The 22,138-nt window shown below is 29.5% G+C and overlaps 1 protein-coding gene across 5 annotated transcripts in view; it reads left to right on the top strand.

Annotated features, from left to right (window-relative positions):
• The window catches only part of LOC135922583 (uncharacterized), an 84,725-nt gene that overhangs the window by 43,928 nt on the left and 18,659 nt on the right, over positions 1-22,138 (top strand). For all 5 annotated transcript variants that reach the window (XM_065456985.1, XM_065456982.1, XM_065456986.1 and 2 more), the window contains 3 exons: positions 12,983-13,144; positions 13,251-13,400; positions 13,966-14,163. In XM_065456985.1, the coding sequence (XP_065313057.1) occupies positions 12,983-13,144; positions 13,251-13,400; positions 13,966-14,163 (510 nt within the window). The remainder of the gene's footprint in view (positions 1-12,982; positions 13,145-13,250; positions 13,401-13,965; positions 14,164-22,138) is intronic.

The raw sequence follows: 22,138 nt of genomic DNA on the forward strand, positions 1-22,138 counted from the left end.
TATAAATGTCGTAAATTAATATACCTGTGTTCTTCGGTCTGCATTTTTTAGCTCTGATTATTTAAAGCCCTGCCCTAAATTTTCAAATTTCTTTATTTTGAATATTTTCTCTGTATTTTATAAATTGTTTTATACGGAATTTAAGGTAAGTAAATAATATTAAAGCATAATTAAAATTATAATATTAAACGGCATAAAAATATGGATTTGTGGCCTTCTGTCTCTCTTAAAGTTGAAATTGTTTTAAACCGTATCATGAATAATAAACCAATTTGCACAGTGAGATTTAGAAATAATTTAATAGACAGAATATGAAATTAAAAAATCTTCTTTTCCCATTTCATAAAGTCTCATAATCATTATGTTTAAAAATATTTATTGTAGGCATTCCCTTTCAGGAATAATATGATTTGAAAATAACTTACAAAATATTAAATTTGAACTAAATTCACATATCATATCATCTCTATTGAAACCACCAAAATATATAATTAAATATATTTTTTATAATTTTAAGATTTATATTTGAAACAGGAGTTGGCATTTATTATTTTAAATTTAACAATGTTTAAATTTAAAAAAGATAAGATTTTATGTTTTAAAGCTATAAAATTAATAATTTTGACGATTACAAAAGATTTAATAAGATAGAGGTCTCAATCCAATGTTCCCCTTCATCTACTTATTTAAAAAATTTTAAAAATTATCAACATATTTTTTTAGCGCTGGAAAGGGTTAATCATATCAGTAACTAGGGGCTATTAGAATTAAGTCTAATTAATTATATTATGCTTAAAAATATGATATGATATAATAAGTATTCATTGGCCATTATAGCTTTAAATTCTATTTTTTTCCCTTTAACTTTCTCCTTTTCTGGTGGTTGATAATCAAAAGAATTAGAAAAAAAATTAAAAAATTCATTAAAACTTAAACATTTTTTAAAATATAATATCACATTTTGAAATTTTTTATGAATTATTTATATAAAAATGGTGTATTATTGATAATAACAATTATCCTATAGGAGACTTAATAAACCAATATAATCTACAAGCCTGGGGTTTGGGGCTTGTTGGGGCAAAAATTAACTTATATTAGAATCAATCTTAAAATATTTATTAATAGGGTCTTTTGTAAAACGACTTAATCTAATCGTTAATAAAATTGAGTATACCAAATTCCACATATTTTTTATATAATTTTGTCAAATATAAATCACTATTGCATTGTGATAATGTTAGTTGTAATGCATTCGCGATATTGCATTCGCTGTAATGTATTCGCTCTAATACATTCGCTATGATACTTTCGCGATAATACATTCGCTGTAGTGCATTCGCTATAATGTTTTCGCTGTAATGCATTCGTTATAATGCATTCGCGCTAATATATTAGCTATAATACATTCGCTATGATGCATTCACGATATTACATTCGCTGTAATGCATTCGCTATAATGTTTTCGCGGTAATGCATTCGCTATAATGCATTCGCGCTAATATATTCGCTATAATACATGCGCTATGATGCATTCGCGATAATGCATTCGCGGTATTACATTCGCTGTAATGTATTCGCTATAATATTTTTGCGGTAATGCATTCGCGCAAATATATTCGCTATGATACATTCGCTATGATACATTCGCTATGATACATTCGCTATGATACATTCGCTATGATACATTTGCTATGATACATTCGCTATGATACATTCGCTATGATACATTCGCTATGATACATTCGCTATAATGCATTCGCTATAATATCTTTTCGCGGTAATCGACATTCGCGATAATACATTTCGCGGTAAAAGTTTCGCGGTATTGACGTGATACGACAGATTTTACACCTATTTTATTTTTATTCACATTTTTATTTTTTTTTGAACTAATTTTCATTTTTCATAATAAATCTTAATAACTTCCATAAAAAAAGTCACTTATAAAATAATAAGATTTTTTACATTTTTTTAACGACAAAAGAAATAAAGTATATTAAACTAATATAAAAGAAAATTATCCAAAATTTTTGTAATTTGTCTATTGTTTATTCCATTGTTTTTATTATGAAAGAAGTTATAATAAATAAAAATTATAGCAATTTAAATTTCATTAATTACCAAAAATATTAATATTTTATTTTCTATCAATCCTCTTGATTATTGGAGGATTAATTTTCAAAGGTTTCCAACTTTGACAAATCTTGTACTTGGCATCAACAATCCATCAGAATCAGTCTTCAGCACAACTGGTGATATAGATAACCCTCATGGGAGAAGCTTATTATTACATAAACTTGAGGCTCTTATCTTTATAAAGAAAAATTTCAATATTATGATTTTAATATTTTATATTTCATTATTGTATTACAGGGTTTCCCATTCAAAAAAGGAAAAGTTTCAATCATGAAAGGAAAAGGTCCAATCAAAAAATGAAAAGGGTTAATCATAAAAGAAGGCCCAATCAAAAACGGGAAAGTCCCAAAGGTTTAGAAAAAAGTCCGATCAAAAAAGGAAAAGTCTCAAAAGGTCCAATCAAAAAGGAAAATTCCCCAAAGGAAAGGAAAAGTGTCAATCAAAAAAGGAAAATCGTTATTTTTTTTAAAAAATTTTCTTGTCAATATTTCTTAAATTTTTATTATTCCTTCTTTTATTTCTAACTCTTTGCGTCTTTACTTTATATTTTTCTTACTATCTTTTCAATTTTTCTTCTCATTTTTGATAATTCCTTTGTCTTTTTATAAATAATTTATAAATTTTCCCTGTTATTTTTCTTCACTTCTCTACTCCATTTTTTTCAAAATTCTTTCCTTCTTTTTTCATCATACATTACAATATTTTGACTTTTTATGATCTTTTTTCCTTATATTGTTATCTTTTACATACATTTCTAACTTTTTTAATCTCTTTAAGCCATTTTTAATCTTTATTTTTCTGATCTTTTTCAATTTTTTTTCTTTTCATTTTTGATAATTCTTTTTTATAGGTATTTTATTTTTCACTTAATTTTTATTTCTCAATGACATACAATTTTTTTTTATTAGAATTCGTTTGGTTAAAATCTACTTTTTTAAAATTAAATAAGTTTGAACTGTAATACACGGTATGTAAATTAATAAAATATAATCATTTTTAAATTCATATTTTTAAAATTCTATTATCTGCCATTGAGAAATAGAAATTAAGTGAATTTATAAAAATGAGAAGAAAAAATAATTGATAAAGAGTAGAAAAATAAGGTAAAAATGGCTTAAAGAGCTTCAAAAAATTAGAAATATATGTAAAAGATAACAATATAAGGAAAACAAATCATAAAAAACAGCAATATTTTTATGTATGATGAAAAAAAGGAAAGAATTGTTAAAAGAATGGAGTAGAGAAGTTAAGAAAATAACAGGGAAAAATTTATAAATCATTTTTAAAAAGACAAAAGAATTATCAAAAAATATAGTAAGAAAAATAAAGTAAAGAAATCGCAATAGAAATAAGATAGTAATAATAAAAATAAATAAAAAATTTAAGAAATTAAGAAATATTGCCAAGGAAAAAAATTTATAATTGTGTTTAAAAATATTTAAAAAAATAACGATTTTCCTTTTTTGAATAGGAATTTTCCTTTCCTGATTGACACTTTCTCTTTCCTTTTAGGAATTTTTCTTTTTTGATTGGATCTTTTCCTTTTTTGATTGAACCTTTTCCTTTTTTGATTGACACTTTTCCTTTTTTGATTGAACCTTTTCCTTTTATGATTTACCCTTATCCTTTTTTATTGGACCTTTTCCTTTTTTGATTGAGACTTTTCCTTTTTTATTGGAAACCCTGTAATTGATATTTAATTTGTTTTTACTTTTTCAAATTAAATAGTTTGTTATACATAAAATTTAATATGAATATATATATGGTGAATTAATTCCATGACAAATCAACAGAAAAAAACAGGATTCAACTCGACCCCTTCAGATTTTTTTGAAATTTTTACAAGAGTTTGTATATATTAGAACTAAAAAAATATTTTTAGCCCCCAATTCTAAATAGCGGCATATGGGCCTATAAATGTTTAAAAAATGTAGGCATTTTTGAAAATGCACTCCCTTTAATTTTAGATACGTTTGGATATAATGAAGTTAGAAACGTCCAGTTGTTTTAAAGTATCTATATACTATTCAAGAGATATCTGTACTTATTATTAGATGCTTATCTGCAAAGATATTAAATTATTTTATATTAATTTTTTGGGCACCCCTCAGATGATATAAGTTTTGACATCAAATTTTGAATTTTTTTATATAGAATCCTAATCATTATGCACACCATGGATAGGTATAATAAAAATTATATCTATAGCAAATTTATTAGTATCTAAAAACGCTTTTAGATGATGCATCTATATCTAGATTTATTTTTATACGATGTATCTTTATCTACACCCATTACAAATTTGGAAACGTCATTTAAATTTCTTTATATAGCCTAATGGTAGGCCTTTAAAGTTATATAATGTTAAATTAGTTTAAAACTCAAAAACCGGAAATAATCATGAAATCAAATCGGAATTTTTCCCTTCAGTTTTTTATGTATAAATCAGACACCTGCAGTCTCAGCCCTAAGACCGGCCCTGCCCATATACCCGGGCCGGGCCTTATTTTAATTTTATTAAATATACCCAGGCTAGACCTAAAAAAATCGAGCCTAAATTTTCTTTTTAAAAAATACTAGGCCCATATATTTTTAAACCGAATATTTAAATATTTTTAGCTATAAAAATTAGAAATAAATGTAATATATTTAAAAAATCCAGGCCGAACCGAAAATATGTATAGTAGTAATCGAAATATAATGTTAGAAATAATTCTTGCAATATAGTTTTTTTTTATTTCATAGCAAAAGGTATTTTCTCTTTCTTATTCAAATTCATATAATAATATATCAATATCATAATGAAAATAAACATTTTACAAAAAAAAATAAAAATAACAAAATAAACAATTCAATACATAACATTTTTTTTTAATGCTCATTTCTTTTATTCTTTAAAAATTATATATATTTAAAATAACATGTAAACTATTTGTAAAATAAAATTTATATAAAAACTATATTAAATAAAATAATAATTAAACATTTAATTAGGTATGATCAACGGGGCTTATAGACCCATGTATGGATATGTAGTTAGAACGGTAGATTTCAGTTGATATTATCTGTCGAAGGTAGAAGCCTTCTTTTGGGTCATCTGTGATTAAGCCTAACTTTTGCCCTATTGTTTTGAATAATTTTAGAGCTTGGGGTCCAAATGATCCACAGGTATCTGAGACTACTGGAACACAAAACATTTTAAGGTTGCTATATTTGTTTGTTTTTGTGTTTTCGGCTTTCGTGATAGAGTTGGAAGAAAAAGTTCTGGCAAAACGATCCACGCAAGTATAATCCCAGGCGAGAGGTAGACCTTTGGTTCCAAGGGACTAGCGTCATACCATCTGGTCTGGTTTGATTGTCGGGGCTGAGGCCGGATGGTTCCAGGGTGGAGGGAATATTTGAGGATTTCAAGGTTCTGTTGATGATTGAATTGATAGCATGGTGTCTGGGTAATCTGCATTTTGAGAAACGACAGTGAAGGGGTTGGTGTCCAAGACTATCGATATGGGTTTCACATAGGACGCATGATGTAGGTGTTACGATTTCACATCCTAAGCGAAGGCCTATGGTATTCTGAGTTCTTCGTTGGTTAATAACAAGCTTAGATTAGAACTAGGTACAGTTTCTAACCATTCATATCCTAGATGGCATATGGGTGAAGTTGGAATTATTGGATCTGGCAGAGGGGTCATATCATTGTCATTATGTATAATTGGGTTAGGGTTTAGGTGGAGAAAGATCCATGGAGATTTTCTTTGAACAGCTTTGAATTGTAAGTAATCAACGCAATGCTCTATCAATGGAAAGTTCCAGTCTCTTGATTTGGGGAATTTTTGCTCCAGAGGTCTAGTGCTGCTGTTCGAAATCTAATTGGTTTTGTTCGTATTCTTTTCGGATATCGATCTTGACTTTATAGTTTCTAACTTTTGTGACTTCCTTCAGCTTCTTGGTTTGTATCATTTTCCTCCCTCTCCTTTAGGTTCATTTCATTGTTATGTTTACTACGTCCTCTTTGCTTACTATCTCTTCGGTTCTCTCTTCTACTTCATACTCTTCTGTTAACCCTTCACTACAAAGGTTGGGTAAATAATACCCTACGGCTTTTATAATCTTGGTAATTAAAAATCCTGAAGATAATTTGACCTGGTTTTTATAGTGGTTTAATATTTTGTTATAAGGAACATCTACCAAATTTCAAGATTATTGATTTGATATTTTTAAATATTTCCAATTTGTCGAGCTTGGGGTAGTATAGGTCCCACCTTTGTACTTACGAAATTTTTTTTTCCAAATTTTTTTAAATTAATTAATATTATTGTATATTACAAACTAATTATATAAAATTGAAAAAAATTTTTTTTTAAAATTTTTCATTGTTGTATTGTGGCCCAAAATTTTATACTATTATTTTTTCTTATGGAGCTAAATATATAAAAGATGCATATGGAAAATTTAATTCATCAAGTTGTGGAAGTAATGTTTATTTAATATTTGATTTTTATAATATTTTATGTAGATTGTGAGTCAAGTAATGATTAGAGATATAAATTTAGTTTATTTGCATTTAGAGAAAATATAACTGTAGTTTCCATACATACCAAAAAAGTATAAGAATATATTGTTGCTTTCTACACTATATTATGATAACAAAATTGTTACAAAAATTTACATGATATTTGATGATTAATATTTATTTTAATATTTGATATTTTTTTTTATAAAATTTATGTAATTATCTTTATTCAACATTGATTTAATAAAATTTGCTTTTTAAAATTTTTTTGGTGATAAAACTATAATTAAAGGAAGGTCTCAGAAATAAAATTTTATTTCAGCAACTTTAGGAAAATTTGCATAATTTTTTTTTAGAAGTAACTATTAATCTAAGATTTTGTATTTATTATTTCCAATAATTTTTTAAATTCAAAATTTTAGATCTCAAATTTTAATATGTTCTGAGATATAGCTAATCAAAATTTGGTGTAAAATAGACCCCACCTTTGTAGTTAAGGGATTTTTTTTCCACCTTTCTAGTGAAGGGTTAATATATTTTCGTTTCTTTTCCTTAATTGATCAGTATGACGTATAATTGTTTTAGCCTCTATACTTACTTTATATTGTAGTGATCCGAGTATGCTTTTAATAATGGCCTTTTCCCATTTTTTTTTCTTTGTTATTGTAAATCGCGACAACACTTTTTCATATATCTGAATTTTTTGAGTGGTATTCTAACTTCTCCTTTTTGTTCCCCCTTTCGAATATTTGGTCTAACAATCCTCTTGGACTAATTTTTATCAGTATCTCGGTTAGACTTTGTTCATTTTTTGCCCCTGGTTTATTTCGGTAATGGTAGAGAAAAATAGCTAGACTGGTTTCTAAAACCACTCATTTCTTTTATTCATGCTCAGTTTAAAGGTTCAAACTAAACGTTCGGCCATGTCGTTAGGCTGAGGATGGTATGGAATTCCGTGCACTAGATGTATTCCATTCACAAAAATCATAGAATTCATTACTGCTGAATTGTGGCCAGTTATTAAAAACGATTATCTTAATAAATCCGAATCTGGCAAAGATATTTCTTAATATTTTTATCGTGCCTTCGGTTGTAGTACTAGTCATGGGAACTATTTCTGGCCACCGACTGTTGGCATCTGCCACTACCAACCAATAATGATTTTGTAATGATCCAGCATAATCAATATAAACTCGATGCCATGCTTTTGGTGGTTTTAGCCAATTTTGAATTGATGTCTTTTGAGGCATATCGTGTTGTTCCTGGCATTCTCTACATTTTTTGACCCATGTTTCTATATCTTGGTTTATATTAGGCCAATGTCTTGCTTTCATTTTCATTTTTACCATTCCAATATGTCCTTGTTGTATCATGTCTAACACGTTGTTAGTTCCCCAAAGTAAACAACCTCTCTTTGTTGTGATTACCTCCCTCCTTTGGCTATACTCCTTTATACATGCATCATAGTTTATTGGCCATCCGTCTATTGTATACCTATATACTTTAGAGAGTACAACATCTCGCATTGTTTCTTTCGTAATTATGTAATAATCTAATATCGTAGTTATGTAATAATCTAATATTTTATTTTAATCATGTCTTTATGTGTTATTTCTCTCCTTTTATATATCCTTTTGTAATTATGAGAGGTAGTTCTAATGTTCGTTCCTTATATTGTACTTTTACTATAGTCATACCTAATATTTGTATATTGGTTGCTGTATAGCTTTTAAATTTTAGCATGCAATTTGTTAATTTAGGACATTTATTTTTCCAATCTATTTCGTTTATTATGCTTACCCCAGCTCCAGTGTCTAATTCCATTCTGATATCGCTGTTGTTTATTTATATCCATCCACAATTCAGGATTATATTCATCTGCTGTATTAATTTTATTAATAATTTCTTTTCTGCTGACTCGAACAGTGTCCCCAATTTTGTTGCATTTATAACAAGTGGGATTCTTGAAAAGACAATTTTCCCTTCTATGGTTTCTGCCGCAGGAGTGGTAGGAATTTTATTTCATACCTCGTATTATAATTATTATATGATTTTGATTGTTTATCATTATTAACTTTTTTAATTATATTTATATTATCATTATGTTCCTCCTTAGTTTCATCATTTTGTATTCTTCTTCTCCGTTTTATGGCGATTTCCAGGTTTATCCAGGTAGGCCAGTATTCCCTCTGATTTTTTCCCCCATTTTTGACGGTCCTTAGCATTAATATTTGTAAGATTCATTTTTCTCATATCCGCCTCTATCACATTTATCCACATAATCTTGGGCCTTCCTTTAGTCTCGATCCTCCTACTTCCATCAAAGTGCATCTCTTTACCCAGTCATCTTTTGTCTTACATTCCACATGCCCAAACCATCTTAGTCTATTTCTTCGCATTATCACTCCAATCATTTCTATACCTAATCTTGCTCCCAATTCCTTGCTAGTTTTTCTCTTTCTCAGAAATACCCCACACATCCATCTAATCGTCCTCATCTCTGTTCTTTCTAATTGCTTCGTGGGTCGATTTCATTGCCCATGTTTCGGCGCCATAAACTAAACAACTCCTCTCACAGCTTATGTAAACTTTCCCCTTTAACTTCAGAGAGACTTTTTTATTTGTTAGAATAGACGACATCTCTCTGAATTCCATGCTTGTCTGACCCTTGCAACCACGGCAGAATCTACACCACCATCTGCGTTTAGCATATCACCCAAATAACAAAACTTATCCACTTTTACTAGGGTTAGCCTATTGCCAATATCCAAATTATTTATCTTAATAATGGATGTGGTGGCTAGAGAAATACGTGAAGGACTTCCCTGGGAGCTATTATATACAGATGACCTTGTATTAATGACAAACAGTGAGGAAGAATTGAGGGATAAAATTAGTAAATGGAGTATGGCTATGGAAGCAAAGGGTCTGAGAATGAATATAGCAAAGACAAAGGAGATGATTGGTGGGGAAAATCTAAAGATGGAGGAATCCGGTAAGTGGCCTTGTGGTGTATGTGGGAAAGGAGTTGCTAGAAATTCAATCCAATGCACCAGATGCCATAAATGAGTACATAATAGATGTAGCGGGAAAATAGGAAGTTTGATGTTATCAAGAATTTGTAGATCGTGCATGAAAGGGGTACATAATAATGATAACGTAGAAATGGACTCAGCACGGATTTTTGATGAAGTCCTACCTTCACTTCAAAGCTTTCACTATCACCATAATCCGTCCGTACTGCTGTTTGTGCTCCCACATACATTGCCATCACTGCGATAACCAACCATTCCTCCACACCTGATTTTCTCAAGGCCCATCTAGTAACCTCACGCAGCACCCTGTCAAATGCTTTCTCCAAGTTAACAAACGCGTAATACAATCCTGTATTTGTCTCACCACAAAAATGGCATCTGTTGTGCATTTCCCCGATGTAAAACCAAACTGCATTTCATCAATTTTAGTTTGTTTCCTTATCCACTTCTCTAACACCCTCTCATATCAAATTCATTGCATGTTCCAAGAGTTTAATAGCTCTGTAAGACCCGCAATCTAAAGGATCACCTTTTCCCTTGTATACTGGGATACTTCTTTGCCAGTCCTTGGGAATTGTTCCTTTTGTGACATTGCCAAATTCATTAACCATTCAATCCCTAAGTCATCAGAACCTTTAAACATTTCTGATACCACCATCGTTAAATCCGATGCCTTCCCTTTTTTCATCTTTTTCACTGTTCTCTTTATTTCATCCTTGCCAAATTTACACCCTAGACCTTCTGCCTTTGCACAACTAACATTATTATCCCATTCATTTTCTTTGTTCAAAACTCCTTCCATGTAGATCTTCCAGGTGTTCTTAATACCATTACTATCAATCACCATTTTTCCTTCAATATTTTTCAAACACTTAACATCTACCATATCTTGCCTCTTTTTTGCCATCTGCTTTGCCATTCGAACCACATTTCCCATTCCTTCAGCGCATTCCATTTCTTTAGCCCTGCCTTTTTTCTTCTTGCGCCTTCGCTATTAATTTCTTAGCATTTCTTTTCGCTATCTTGTAAATATTATTACTATTATCTTTACTATTATACCATTCTTTGACGCACCTGCGTTTCTCATCCACAGCTTTCGCTACCTCCGGGTTCCACCACCAAGTCTCCTTATGTATAGGCGGCCCTTTTGTCCAGCCACATACCTCCTCAGTTGTCATCACTTAGGCTTTCTTCATGGTTTCCCACTTGCATTTACCCCAGATGCTTGTGCCACCCCCAATGTCATATTGAATTGTCGTCTTGCACTCTCCTCCTTCAATTTCCAGACCTTCAGTCTTGGCACAAACTTTCTTTTAGTGATCCTGGTGCCTTTAAAAATAAGATCTCCTATAACTAGTCGATGCTGATTAATACATTCCTCTCCTGTTATCACTTTCACATTTTTTAGTATACATCTATCACATCTCCTTAAGAACATATAATCCACCGCACTTTTGGTACTAACCAACTTTTAAGTCACAAGCTTCTCTGATTCTTTCTTAAACAAACATTGTATTACAGACAATCATATCCATAGTAGAATCACTTAAAATTCTCTCCCCTTCCAGATTTCTTATGCCGTAACTGTACCCTCCATATACTTCTTCATAACCCTCACTACTCGCTCCTACATGTCCATTCAGATCACCAGCCAGGATAATCCCCTCTTCATTTGCCAGTCTCGATGTCACCCCCAATAGACTGTACCAAAATATATCTTTCACTTCTTCCAACCTAGGAACATATGCCGAGATAATATATAGCTTTCTACCAAAATCATCTTGATAACCATTATCTGGTTATCTAGCCTTCTCACTTCGACTACTTTGTCTACCAATTTCTCTGCAACCGATACCCCAACTCCAGCCTTACTATCATTACTTCCTTGCCAAATGAATTTATACTTTTCACTAGTATAGCCAATCATTCTTGCACCATTTCCTTTACATCTGGTCTTGTATGCAGCAATGCCTTCAATGCAATACATCGACCACTTCCCATGTCGCGACCCTTATTCGATCCCCCTTAAACTGGTTTCAATATCATTTATTTTAAATAGAATAATTTTCACAATATAAATATAATTTTAACTTTAATTTTTCCGAGGCCTAAAAGTACTAAACTTTTATATTCCTGAAATGGGGTTTTCCTTGGAATTAATAATTTTTATATTTTCATCCACATGTAGAGCCCTGCATAATGATCTTTTCGCGGCCCGAGTTCGACATGAGGAATTTTAAAAAAATTGGTGTCAGAGCCCAACTTAAATTGGGCACAAATTTTTTGTTTCATCCCAACCAGAGCTCTTGGAATTTTAGTTTTAATTTTATATCTAAAGTAGAAATTAAAAATTATGTTTATTTATTCACATAAAATTGTTAATTTGGGAAATGGAAATTACTTTAATGAATAAGTAAAATGTGATCGCTATTGTGTATATTTAATTTGATCCCTTTTTTTCTCTATATTTATTAATTTATATTTTTATTAATATTTGATATTGGCTTATTTTATTTTTCTTTTTTAAATTTTATTTTTTTAAAATATAAAATCACAACAAATTTAATTTTAAAATTAACTGCAAAACGAATAAGAATTATATAAACAATAAATTTGAATCATGTATATTAGTGATCTGCATCGGGCCTAATTTTTCAAGCCCTGCCCGACCCAAAATTTTTTTATAAAGTTTTGCCCAGCCTGGCCCGAACCCGAAAATTTTTTAAAAAAATTTTGCTGGCCCGGTCCAGCCCGAATTTATATAAATATGGAAATTAATTCTTATAATTATTCAAAATAAACGATATATGTTATATGGCGTTTACTTTCTATAAATAAAATCACATATTTTTATTTTACATAAAAAATTCAACATAAAATAGATAAATTTAGATAAATTTTAAAATTTTTTTTAGGCCGGACTAGGCCCGGCTCGAACTTAAAAAATATTAGGCCCGATCCGAATCCCGTTTGGGCCGGGTACGGGCCGAGTCTACTTTTGCAGATCTCTAATGTATATTATTAAACTATAATGTTTACTAATATACTATTTATATGCTAGTTATCATAAAAAATGCAAAGGTTATAAGTAAAATTTATAAATAAAAATTATGTTTTTATCTCAATCTGTTTCAAATACTTCGAATGTGCCGATAAAAAGTATGCAACATTAACCAAAAAAATTTTTTGTTGCTCGTGCCCTATTAAAAATTCGATCTGGATAAGGACATGTTTTAATATGGGAAAGAGTCCAATTTAAATTTCTATATAACTTCTTTTTTTTATTATATATAAGATGCAACATCGACTCCTACTCGGATTCGAGCCATTGAAATAACAAAATGTGGTTGCATTATTGTGTGGCTGGCTAGCGATACCAATATGCATCACACAATTTTCGTAAATAATATTCAGGTCAAAACCTTGAAACCTGGCATCTTATACTATCGGCTAAAAGGTCCTATATTATTTTAAACCATTTATTTTTCATAAAAACTAGTTCTAAGTGAATTGCAAATAAAACTAAAGAAAATATAAAAATTTTTTTTAATTACATAATAAAGGTTTATCCCCATCCACACCATACAGAGTTAAAGTTAGGGCGAGTTCTTTACACAAAATAAATCCATATCGATCTTCTTCCGCCGACGCCACTCTTTTTGAATTTCGATCTATCAATGAGGCAGCGATCGAATTTAAGACACTCCCCGGAAGTTTTTTATTTTTAAATTTTATATGCCAACATGAAATTTTTTTTGTAATAAATTGAAAAATACATTTTCAAATAATCAGCTGATTTTCAAAATTCCTATTGGATAGTGAATATATAACAATTACATATTACATAGGCTAACCTAAAATTTGAGTTTTCAGATTATTGCTAGTTCAATAACAATTTTTTTGATATTTTTTATAACCTTCGTAATATCTCTATTGAGACTCTTATGAAATTTCAACCATAATATAAGACTGAGTTCTAAATCGGAAATTTCTTTATGGTCGCGTCTAGATATTAGTTCTATATTTAATTTAAATAAACAATATTTAAGAATTATAGATATGAATTAAATAAAGACCATTTTTAACCGGGGTTTAAAGTATGTTTGAAATTTGTCATATATCAAAAATATAAAATAGGTACAATAGTTTAACTCATATTTAACAACGAACATGATTTATATTTGGTGCAATTTAAAAGTATTTAATGTTTTCTGAATATAGATTAAACAATTAAAATCTTTATTTTGAATAAAATTCTATTTTTCTCATTTATAAAAGAAATGCCCAAGCCTCCTACAAATTTAGTAATAGAACCGGGTCCACAAGATGGTGCCTTTTTACTTAGTTGGAACCCCGTTCCTTTAGAGACCGAATTACAGTTTAAATTTGATCTACAAGATGATGCTGAGTGCGCCATCGAAGGTTACAAAGTATACTTTGACGGGATTAAAGTAGCAGAAATTCAAACTCCTTTAGGTATTTATTTTTTCCCCAATCCTTTATATTATAATTCCATTCTTTTTTCCTTTTTTAAAGAAGAAGAATTTTTGATCAAATTTTACCTAAAAATGTTAAATATTTATTGTAAAAAATCTTTTATGTAAATAATTTGTAAGGGGTGTTATTTAATTTTTTAAAAAATTATTCTAGGAGTTATTTACCATGCATAAAATTTTTGTAGATTTTTTTCAAGCTATATATAGAATATATGTAACCATAGTTGGTTGATCTTGTGCCATGGTAATTCATTATAATTCATTTTCTTATATAATTAATTTTGATGAAAAATGCTTAATATTTGCAAGCATTAATTTATATTTTTGGCTGAAATGGAAAAATAATGAGTTTTACTGACGATAACTTCTGCTCTACGATCTTACATTCAGAATATAAATCTAAATTGTAAATATTCAATCATTTTTTTTAAATAACCAAAAATGGTAAATCCGCAAGCTGCTTGTGCACTCTGCCATCAAATCATAAGGGCCACAATCAAACCACCTGTAATTTTCTAAAACATATGGTATATTTAAACAGTAACTTTTTGTTTTTAAACTTGTTCCTTTAGAGAAAAATCCTTCTATGTTGACACAATATGATTATTTAAAGCGAAATTGAAAAAGTAAATATTTATCAATCAGCTTCACCAATTTTTTTTAAAGTCATCCAAAATATATTGCATCTTTTAATACACATTCACTTTCCAATTTAAATTATTTATAAAGTATTTTTATTTTATATAAAATATAATTCTTAAATAATAATTAAAAATTGATTGATTACCTTAAAATAAATCTAGAAAAATAATTCCCCAGAAAAAAAATCCCCGTTTTTTAAGATATTAAAAATGACAAAATTAATATAATAGGAGAAATAATTCTATATAAATATATCCACTAAATAAAAATCCTCAAATAAAATATTTAAAAATTGCAAAATTAATAAAATAAGATAAATTATTCCCTATAAATATATCCACGAAATAAAAATCCTCAAATAAAATATTTAAAAATTTTTAGAACCGGGGAATTATTTTCTAAGAATTATTATTGGAGATTTTTTTCCGGGGAATTATTTTCCGCTTACCCTAAAATACATATGTATAAAATAAATTCCACTAAGCTTGTTCTTAATACTTAAAATTAAGATTTCTGCAGATGTACCATTTGCGCAATCCATCTCGAGTTTTATATGTTCAGGCCCAGCCCGTATTTTTATTTAAAAGAAATTTCGGCTGCGCGGATTTTTTTAAAAAGAATTTTTATAAAGATTTCTTTAAAAAAAAAAAATTCAGCCAGTATAAATTATTTCTATGGTCTTGGTTTTTTTAAAAAAAATAGATATTTATTCTGCATTTTAAGGATCGTCAGCCAATATAAAAATATAATTACTTTTCAAATTATCTAATCTCCCCATATGTCGTGAAAACTTAACCCAAAAATTATACTAACCACATAATATGGATATACCTAGCTTAAATGGTGTTGTTTAAAAATATTTTGGAAGAGGTTGGCAGCCATTTAATTTATAATTACGGTCTCTTTCTTAAATTATTATTATAGGCTACATTCTTATAAAATAAATTATTTTATTCGATATGATTATTTAATTTTAATTTTAATTGATCATTCATAAATAAAATGTATTAAAACCTCAATAATTTCAGCAATAAATGAAATACACATCAAAATTTTTATTTAATAACCTATAATCAGGTCTACAAAATACGAATCAAATCGAATAATAGTATTATTCGTATTCGATTAGAATTTTCGAATCAAATAATTGCGTTATTCGTATTCGTATGAATCGAAAAATTTATTATTCATATTCATACAAATAATAAAATCATTATTCGATTCGATTCAAAATTTTTTCTAAAGCTTATAAAAATTATAAACAGATGTAATGTTTTAAGATGGCACTTTTAAGCAGGGTTGGCAAGTGGATCAATTGACCTGTTAAATTTAGTCAATTGACCGTTCAAATTCAGTCAATTGACCAGAGGTATTTGACCTGGTCAAATATTGTCAAATGTTCTAAAAAAATCTAAAGAAAAAAAAATTAAAAATATGTTTGAAACAGGAAAAAACTATATAACATGTGATCACAATGTTGCTTATTTTTTGGGTCACCAATATCTAGAGGAGCATCTCACTAGTAGTGAATTCAATGAAGTATATGATTTAGCCATTTTATAAGGTTGTGATGACCAAAATATTTTAAGTGATATAATTAATTTCAGAAGCAAAATCAGCATGTTTAATAACAAATTATGTGGAAAACAGTAATTTCCATAAGAAACAATCAATTCCGACCTCAAGTTACTAGATTAAACTTTGCCATCATGCCCATTAAGAGACTAACAATTCCTAGTTCTTCTAAAGAAATAGTCGATTTGGGTTAAAATTCTTTTGAAAATAGACAATAAACAAAATGAAGAAAACAAATGGAAATATGATGAAAGATAGGGCTTTCCCTACAAGCGACGCGCAGGGTTTAGACCTCAATCCTGTGAAAAATAAAGTAAAGGTCAAAGCAAAGAAAACAAGATTAGCAAGTTTGAATATTGGGACGCTTAAAGGTAAGACGAGAGAATTGGCATCAATGTTGAACAAGAGAAAAGTTGATATAGCGTGCATACAAGAGACGAAATGGAAAGGACAGAAGACTTTGATGATTGGAGATGGGTATAAATTGTACTATAATGGACTTGTTAGCAATAGGAACGGTGTCAGCATCATCCTCAGTCAAGATCTAACCTCCTCAGTTGTAGAAGTCAACAGGATCTCTGATAGACTAATGAAGATAAAACTCTGCATTGGTCAATCAATACTACACATCCTTTCATTATATGCTCTTCAAACGGGTTGCAAGGAAGAAGAGAAAGATGATTTTAGAGCTATCCTCGATGAAGCTGTAATGGAAATCCCTAAGGATGACCTAGTCATAATTGGTGGTGACTTAAATGCGCATGTGGGGAAAGCAAGAGATAGCTACAAAAGGCATCATGGTGGTTTTGGATATGGAGAAAGAAATGATGAAGGAGAGCATATACTGAAATTTGCGCAAGCCTTCGACCTTGCCTTAACCAACACCTACTATAGGAAAAAGGATAGTCATTTAATAACATACGAAAGTTGTACAAGAAAAACACAGATAGATTACATACTAATCTCTCGCAGAAGATTAAAAGATGTAATAGACTGCAAAGTCATCCCAGGAGAAGATATCGCCGCACAACACAAGCTACTAGTCATGGATTTACACATCTCAAATAAATCCACTCAAAACAAGATAAAACTGGAACCATGCATCAAATGGGGCAAATTAAAAACAATGACAGATGCCTTTGCAATCAATGCAAACATTGAAACAATAGATTCCTCACAAGTCAGTGAAAAAATGTGGACAGACCTTTCATCCAGATTAATAGACACTGCCAAATCGACACTAGGCTTGACAAGAGGAGGCAACAAATCATACAAAGAACTATGGTGGTGGAATGAAGAGGTACAAACCACTATACAGGAGAAAAAAGCCCTTTATAAAATATGGTACAAATCCAAAAACGCAGATGACAAGACAAGATACAAAAAATCTAAGAGATTAGCTACAAAGACGGTGGCTAGAGCCAAATCTATGGCATACGATGACATGTACGAAGATCTACATACCAAAGAAGGCCAAAATAAAATATACAGATTAGCCAAACAGCGAGAAAAGAACTCTAGGGATATAAACGGAGCTCCGAAAGTAATCAAAAATAAAGATGGGAAATTGATAATAAAGGAAAAAGAAATAATGAGTAGATGGAGAGAATATTTTCAGGAGCTTCTCAACTTTAATCCGCACATACTGCATCTAGACGAACACTCCCCTTGTCAAAACCTTGTACAACCTATAACACAACAAGAAATAATCACATGCCTCAAGCATATGAAAAACAACAAAGCTAGGGGTCCTGACGATATTCCAATAGAAAGCCTTAAAGCACTAGGAGATGATGGAATACATCTCCTCACAAATCTATACAAAGATACTTGGAAATGAATAGGTTCCCCAAAAATGGAGGCAAAGCTATCTAGTTCCTATCTTCAAAAATAAAGGGGATCCACATAATTGTCAAAATTACAGGGGCATAAAACTAATGTCACACTGTCTAAAACTATACGAAAAAATAATAGAAAAAAGATTAAGAGATATAATCGAAATAGGAGAGACTCAGTTTGGCTTTATGCCTGGAAGATCAACAACCGATGCTATCCACGCAATTAGGCAAATGATTGAAAAATACAGGGAAAAGAACAAAAAGCTACACATGGTCTTTCTCGATCTAGAAAAGGCCTTTGATAGAATCCCAAGAAAACTTATCAGGTGGGCGCTACGCCATAAAAATGTTGCCGAAAAATATATAAGAATAATACAGGATATGTATATGGGCCATACAACAATGGTCCGTAGCATAACAGGTACTTCAGCAGGCTTCACAATAGCCGAAGGAGTTCATCAAGGGTCGGCTCTCAGCCCACTTCTCTTCATTACAGTAATAGATGTATTAGCACAGTCTATTATACCTCAAACAGTCCCGTGGAATATGATATTTGCAGATGATATTGTGATACTTGCCGAATCTAAGGATGAAATGAAAGAAAGACTAGTGAGTTGGATAAATATCCTAGAAACGCACGGATTAAAAGTAAATAGAGAAAAGACGGAGTATATGGTGATAGGAGGAGATGAAACAGATAGTATTGATATAAATGGCAGATATCGGCAATTGAAAGCTGCAAATATTTGGGCTCCACTATACAAACAAACGGCACAATAGAAAAAGAGATAAAGAGTAAGATTAATCAAGGGTGGCTAAAGTGGAGATCTTTATCTGGAGTGCTATTTGATAAAAGAATCCCACACAAATTAAAGGGAAAAATTTACAGTTCCATAATACAACCAACTATTCTATATAGTTCAGAAACATGGCCAACCAAAGAATCAAACGAGAGAAGTCTACAAACCATGGAGATGAGAATGCTGAGGATGATTGCTGGGGTAACAAGAAAGGATAAAGTGTGCAGTACAAGAATACTAAGTAGTTTAAAGGTAGTGCCCATTAAGACTAAGTTAATGTTAAACAGACTTAGGTGGTATGGGCACACAATGAGAAGGCCTATGAACTACATAGGAAATAAAGTTAAGAGTTAGTGATGGGCAAACGTAAAAGAGGAAGGCCAAAACTTCAATGGGGCCATAAAGTTAGAGCCAATATAAAGAAGTATAAATTAGATAAAAGAGATTGTATTAATAACATAAAGTGGAGAGAGATGTTGAAGGAGCTTACCACCAGAAAAGGTGAAAGCTAAAGAGAAAAAAAAATTTTGGGAGAAAGAAACAAGGGGAGGGATTGGTTATTTATTTTCTAAAATAATAATTTTAAAAAATATACAAAAAATTGGTGGTGCCAGCTAGACGCTAAATTCATTCAAAATTAAAATAAGAAACATAATAATAATATGTGTATTGTGATTTGATTTGTGACTAATAAATTGAATTAATTTAAATGTATTATTTTCCTTTAATTATATTTTTAAAATATAATTGTAGAATTTTTTAGATTAGGAATCCTTTATTTCCAAACAAAGGATATCAATTTTTGGAATTTCGATTAAGTTCATATTAACAAAATTTCCGTTAAATAGAGTTTAAAATTCCTGAACCCGAATTAAATCCTAATTTGGCAATCTAGCAAATATTTTCTCTTAATATTGTACAAAAGTTAAAAATAAAATGTTAAGATCTAAACATGCCCTTTAAGAGAAAATATGATGGTCAAAAATTTTATACGAGTAACCATATTTATTTTTTGCCCCCGCTTCCAAGTCAAACTTATATACACCATTAGGTAGAACTAGACTTATTTGATACCATTCCATCATATCAATATTGGTGCCAATAATAATCCTAACCTACTTAGTAATTGCCATAGAGCGGTGGGGCTTGGTTTGCTAATTATTCACTAGTTCTAATTAGATATCGATTGATGCCTCTAATAATCATATATTTATATACCTTAATAAGGTCAAGAAAAAAACAACTTAAAATATAATGGTTGTGCTTGTGATTTGTGCTCATTGCTAGTTTAGTCGATTTTTAGACTTAAGCCACGGATCTGGGTTTTACACAATTAACCAATAAATAACACTTATATAAGCAATTGAGTTTCATAAAATTTAATAAACTATTTATTGAGTTTACGACTCAAGTTCAAAACTCGAGTCGTAAAAATGATTCTATTTTTTTGACTAAAAACTCAACTTGCATAGTTAAGCCGACTCGGCTGAGTCGTTTAACAACATTAATCATCATATATCTGAGTTACAATTTCATCAATGACCCTTCTCATTTTAATAGCTCTTTCGACCATTATATAAGAGCTATTCCATCTGATGGATGTTTCTAATTTTAAATATTTCACATAGGGGAAGTAGGGAAGAGCATACATTTAGCATAATATTTGTCTTTGTTAAAGAATTACGAAATAACCTTTATGATTGTTCTTAGTTTTGATACTTGCCTGTCTACTTTATTAAGTTGAGTACGTGTGCACATCGTACATGTAAAATTTTACAAGTTGGGTGTTTTATACGAAGAATTTTTATGAAAGTTGAATTAGAGATAGCATTATCACAAGTAATTGCTATGTTACTTATCAATATTATAATTTGAGAAAACTCTATATATATTCAATAGAATGTGAATCAGTATATGGTATTATACTAATAACAACTTCATCTCCCATTTTTCATCTAAAGTGGCAGGTCAACCCTAAAAATGGTATATTAGTAGGGCTTGGCCATATGTCAAAGTTGATTTGGCACTTTACATTTATAATTATAACTTAATTGAATTCTTTATTATAAATTTCATTCATATATTGTTTAATTGAAAGTATTGAACATATTTTTATGTCAGGATTTAAAGCCCTAATAAATGATTTAAATTCATGTGTGGCAAGAAAAATTTTAATAAATAATGTTTAATATCATCAGCATTTGTTTTGGATACATCATTTAAATAGTTTTTTTTATCTTATTATTATTTTGAATTTTTTGATGAAATCTTTTATCATGACTAAAGTGGTAGTTTTTTCTCATTATTTTTACATTACATATTTTACATTTAGCTGTTTCTGTTTTAGAATTATGCAGATAATGATTCATAAAAAGAATTTTTCCGCCTAGCATTAACCGGTTCAGTTTGATCAGATATTGATGTAGATCTAGAACTATTTGAGAATTGACTATGTCCTTCACCATTTCTTCTTACATCAAGATTTTCTAATTGATCTTTGAATATTTTTAAAATTATTTATATCATATAAAATCAAAGTTTACCATCCTTGCTGAAATTCCAGATCAATAATACATTAGCAGCTGAAAAAATATTTAAGACAACTTAAGAAACAGTAAATTAATTAAACATTGGCATAGGCATGGGGGGGCTGTTTTTTAAAAATAACATTATTTTAATTTACTTAACATTTTTATTCCTCTTGTTGATACATTTCTAGATGAATTAGTAAAATCTTAGAGAAAATTAGACCTCTCCAAATCAAAAAATTGCAATATGATTATATTAGTTTTAAATATATATTTATTTTAGTAAAATGAATTCTTAGTTATAACATTTATATAATTTTTATATTAATTCTTAAAATTTATGCAAATACTATTTTTAATCATAGTACTTTGTATTATTTATATTTTGATAATATTTTCATATTTTTTTAAATACCATTATTTGCATAAGAATTACTTATATTTTATGTGATTGTTAAATTACTTTTTGTAAAATAGTTTTTATACAATAAAATTTTTAAAATTATCTGTATAAAATATCTACATTTTGAAATTTATTTTAAATAATATAAATAAATACATGATTAAATAAA

This window comes from Gordionus sp. m RMFG-2023, chromosome 1 (assembly GCF_954871325.1).
Source record: "Gordionus sp. m RMFG-2023 chromosome 1, tfGorSpeb1-WG-v2, whole genome shotgun sequence".
Taxonomy (NCBI): Eukaryota; Metazoa; Nematomorpha; class Gordioida; order Chordodea; family Parachordodidae; genus Gordionus; species Gordionus sp. m RMFG-2023.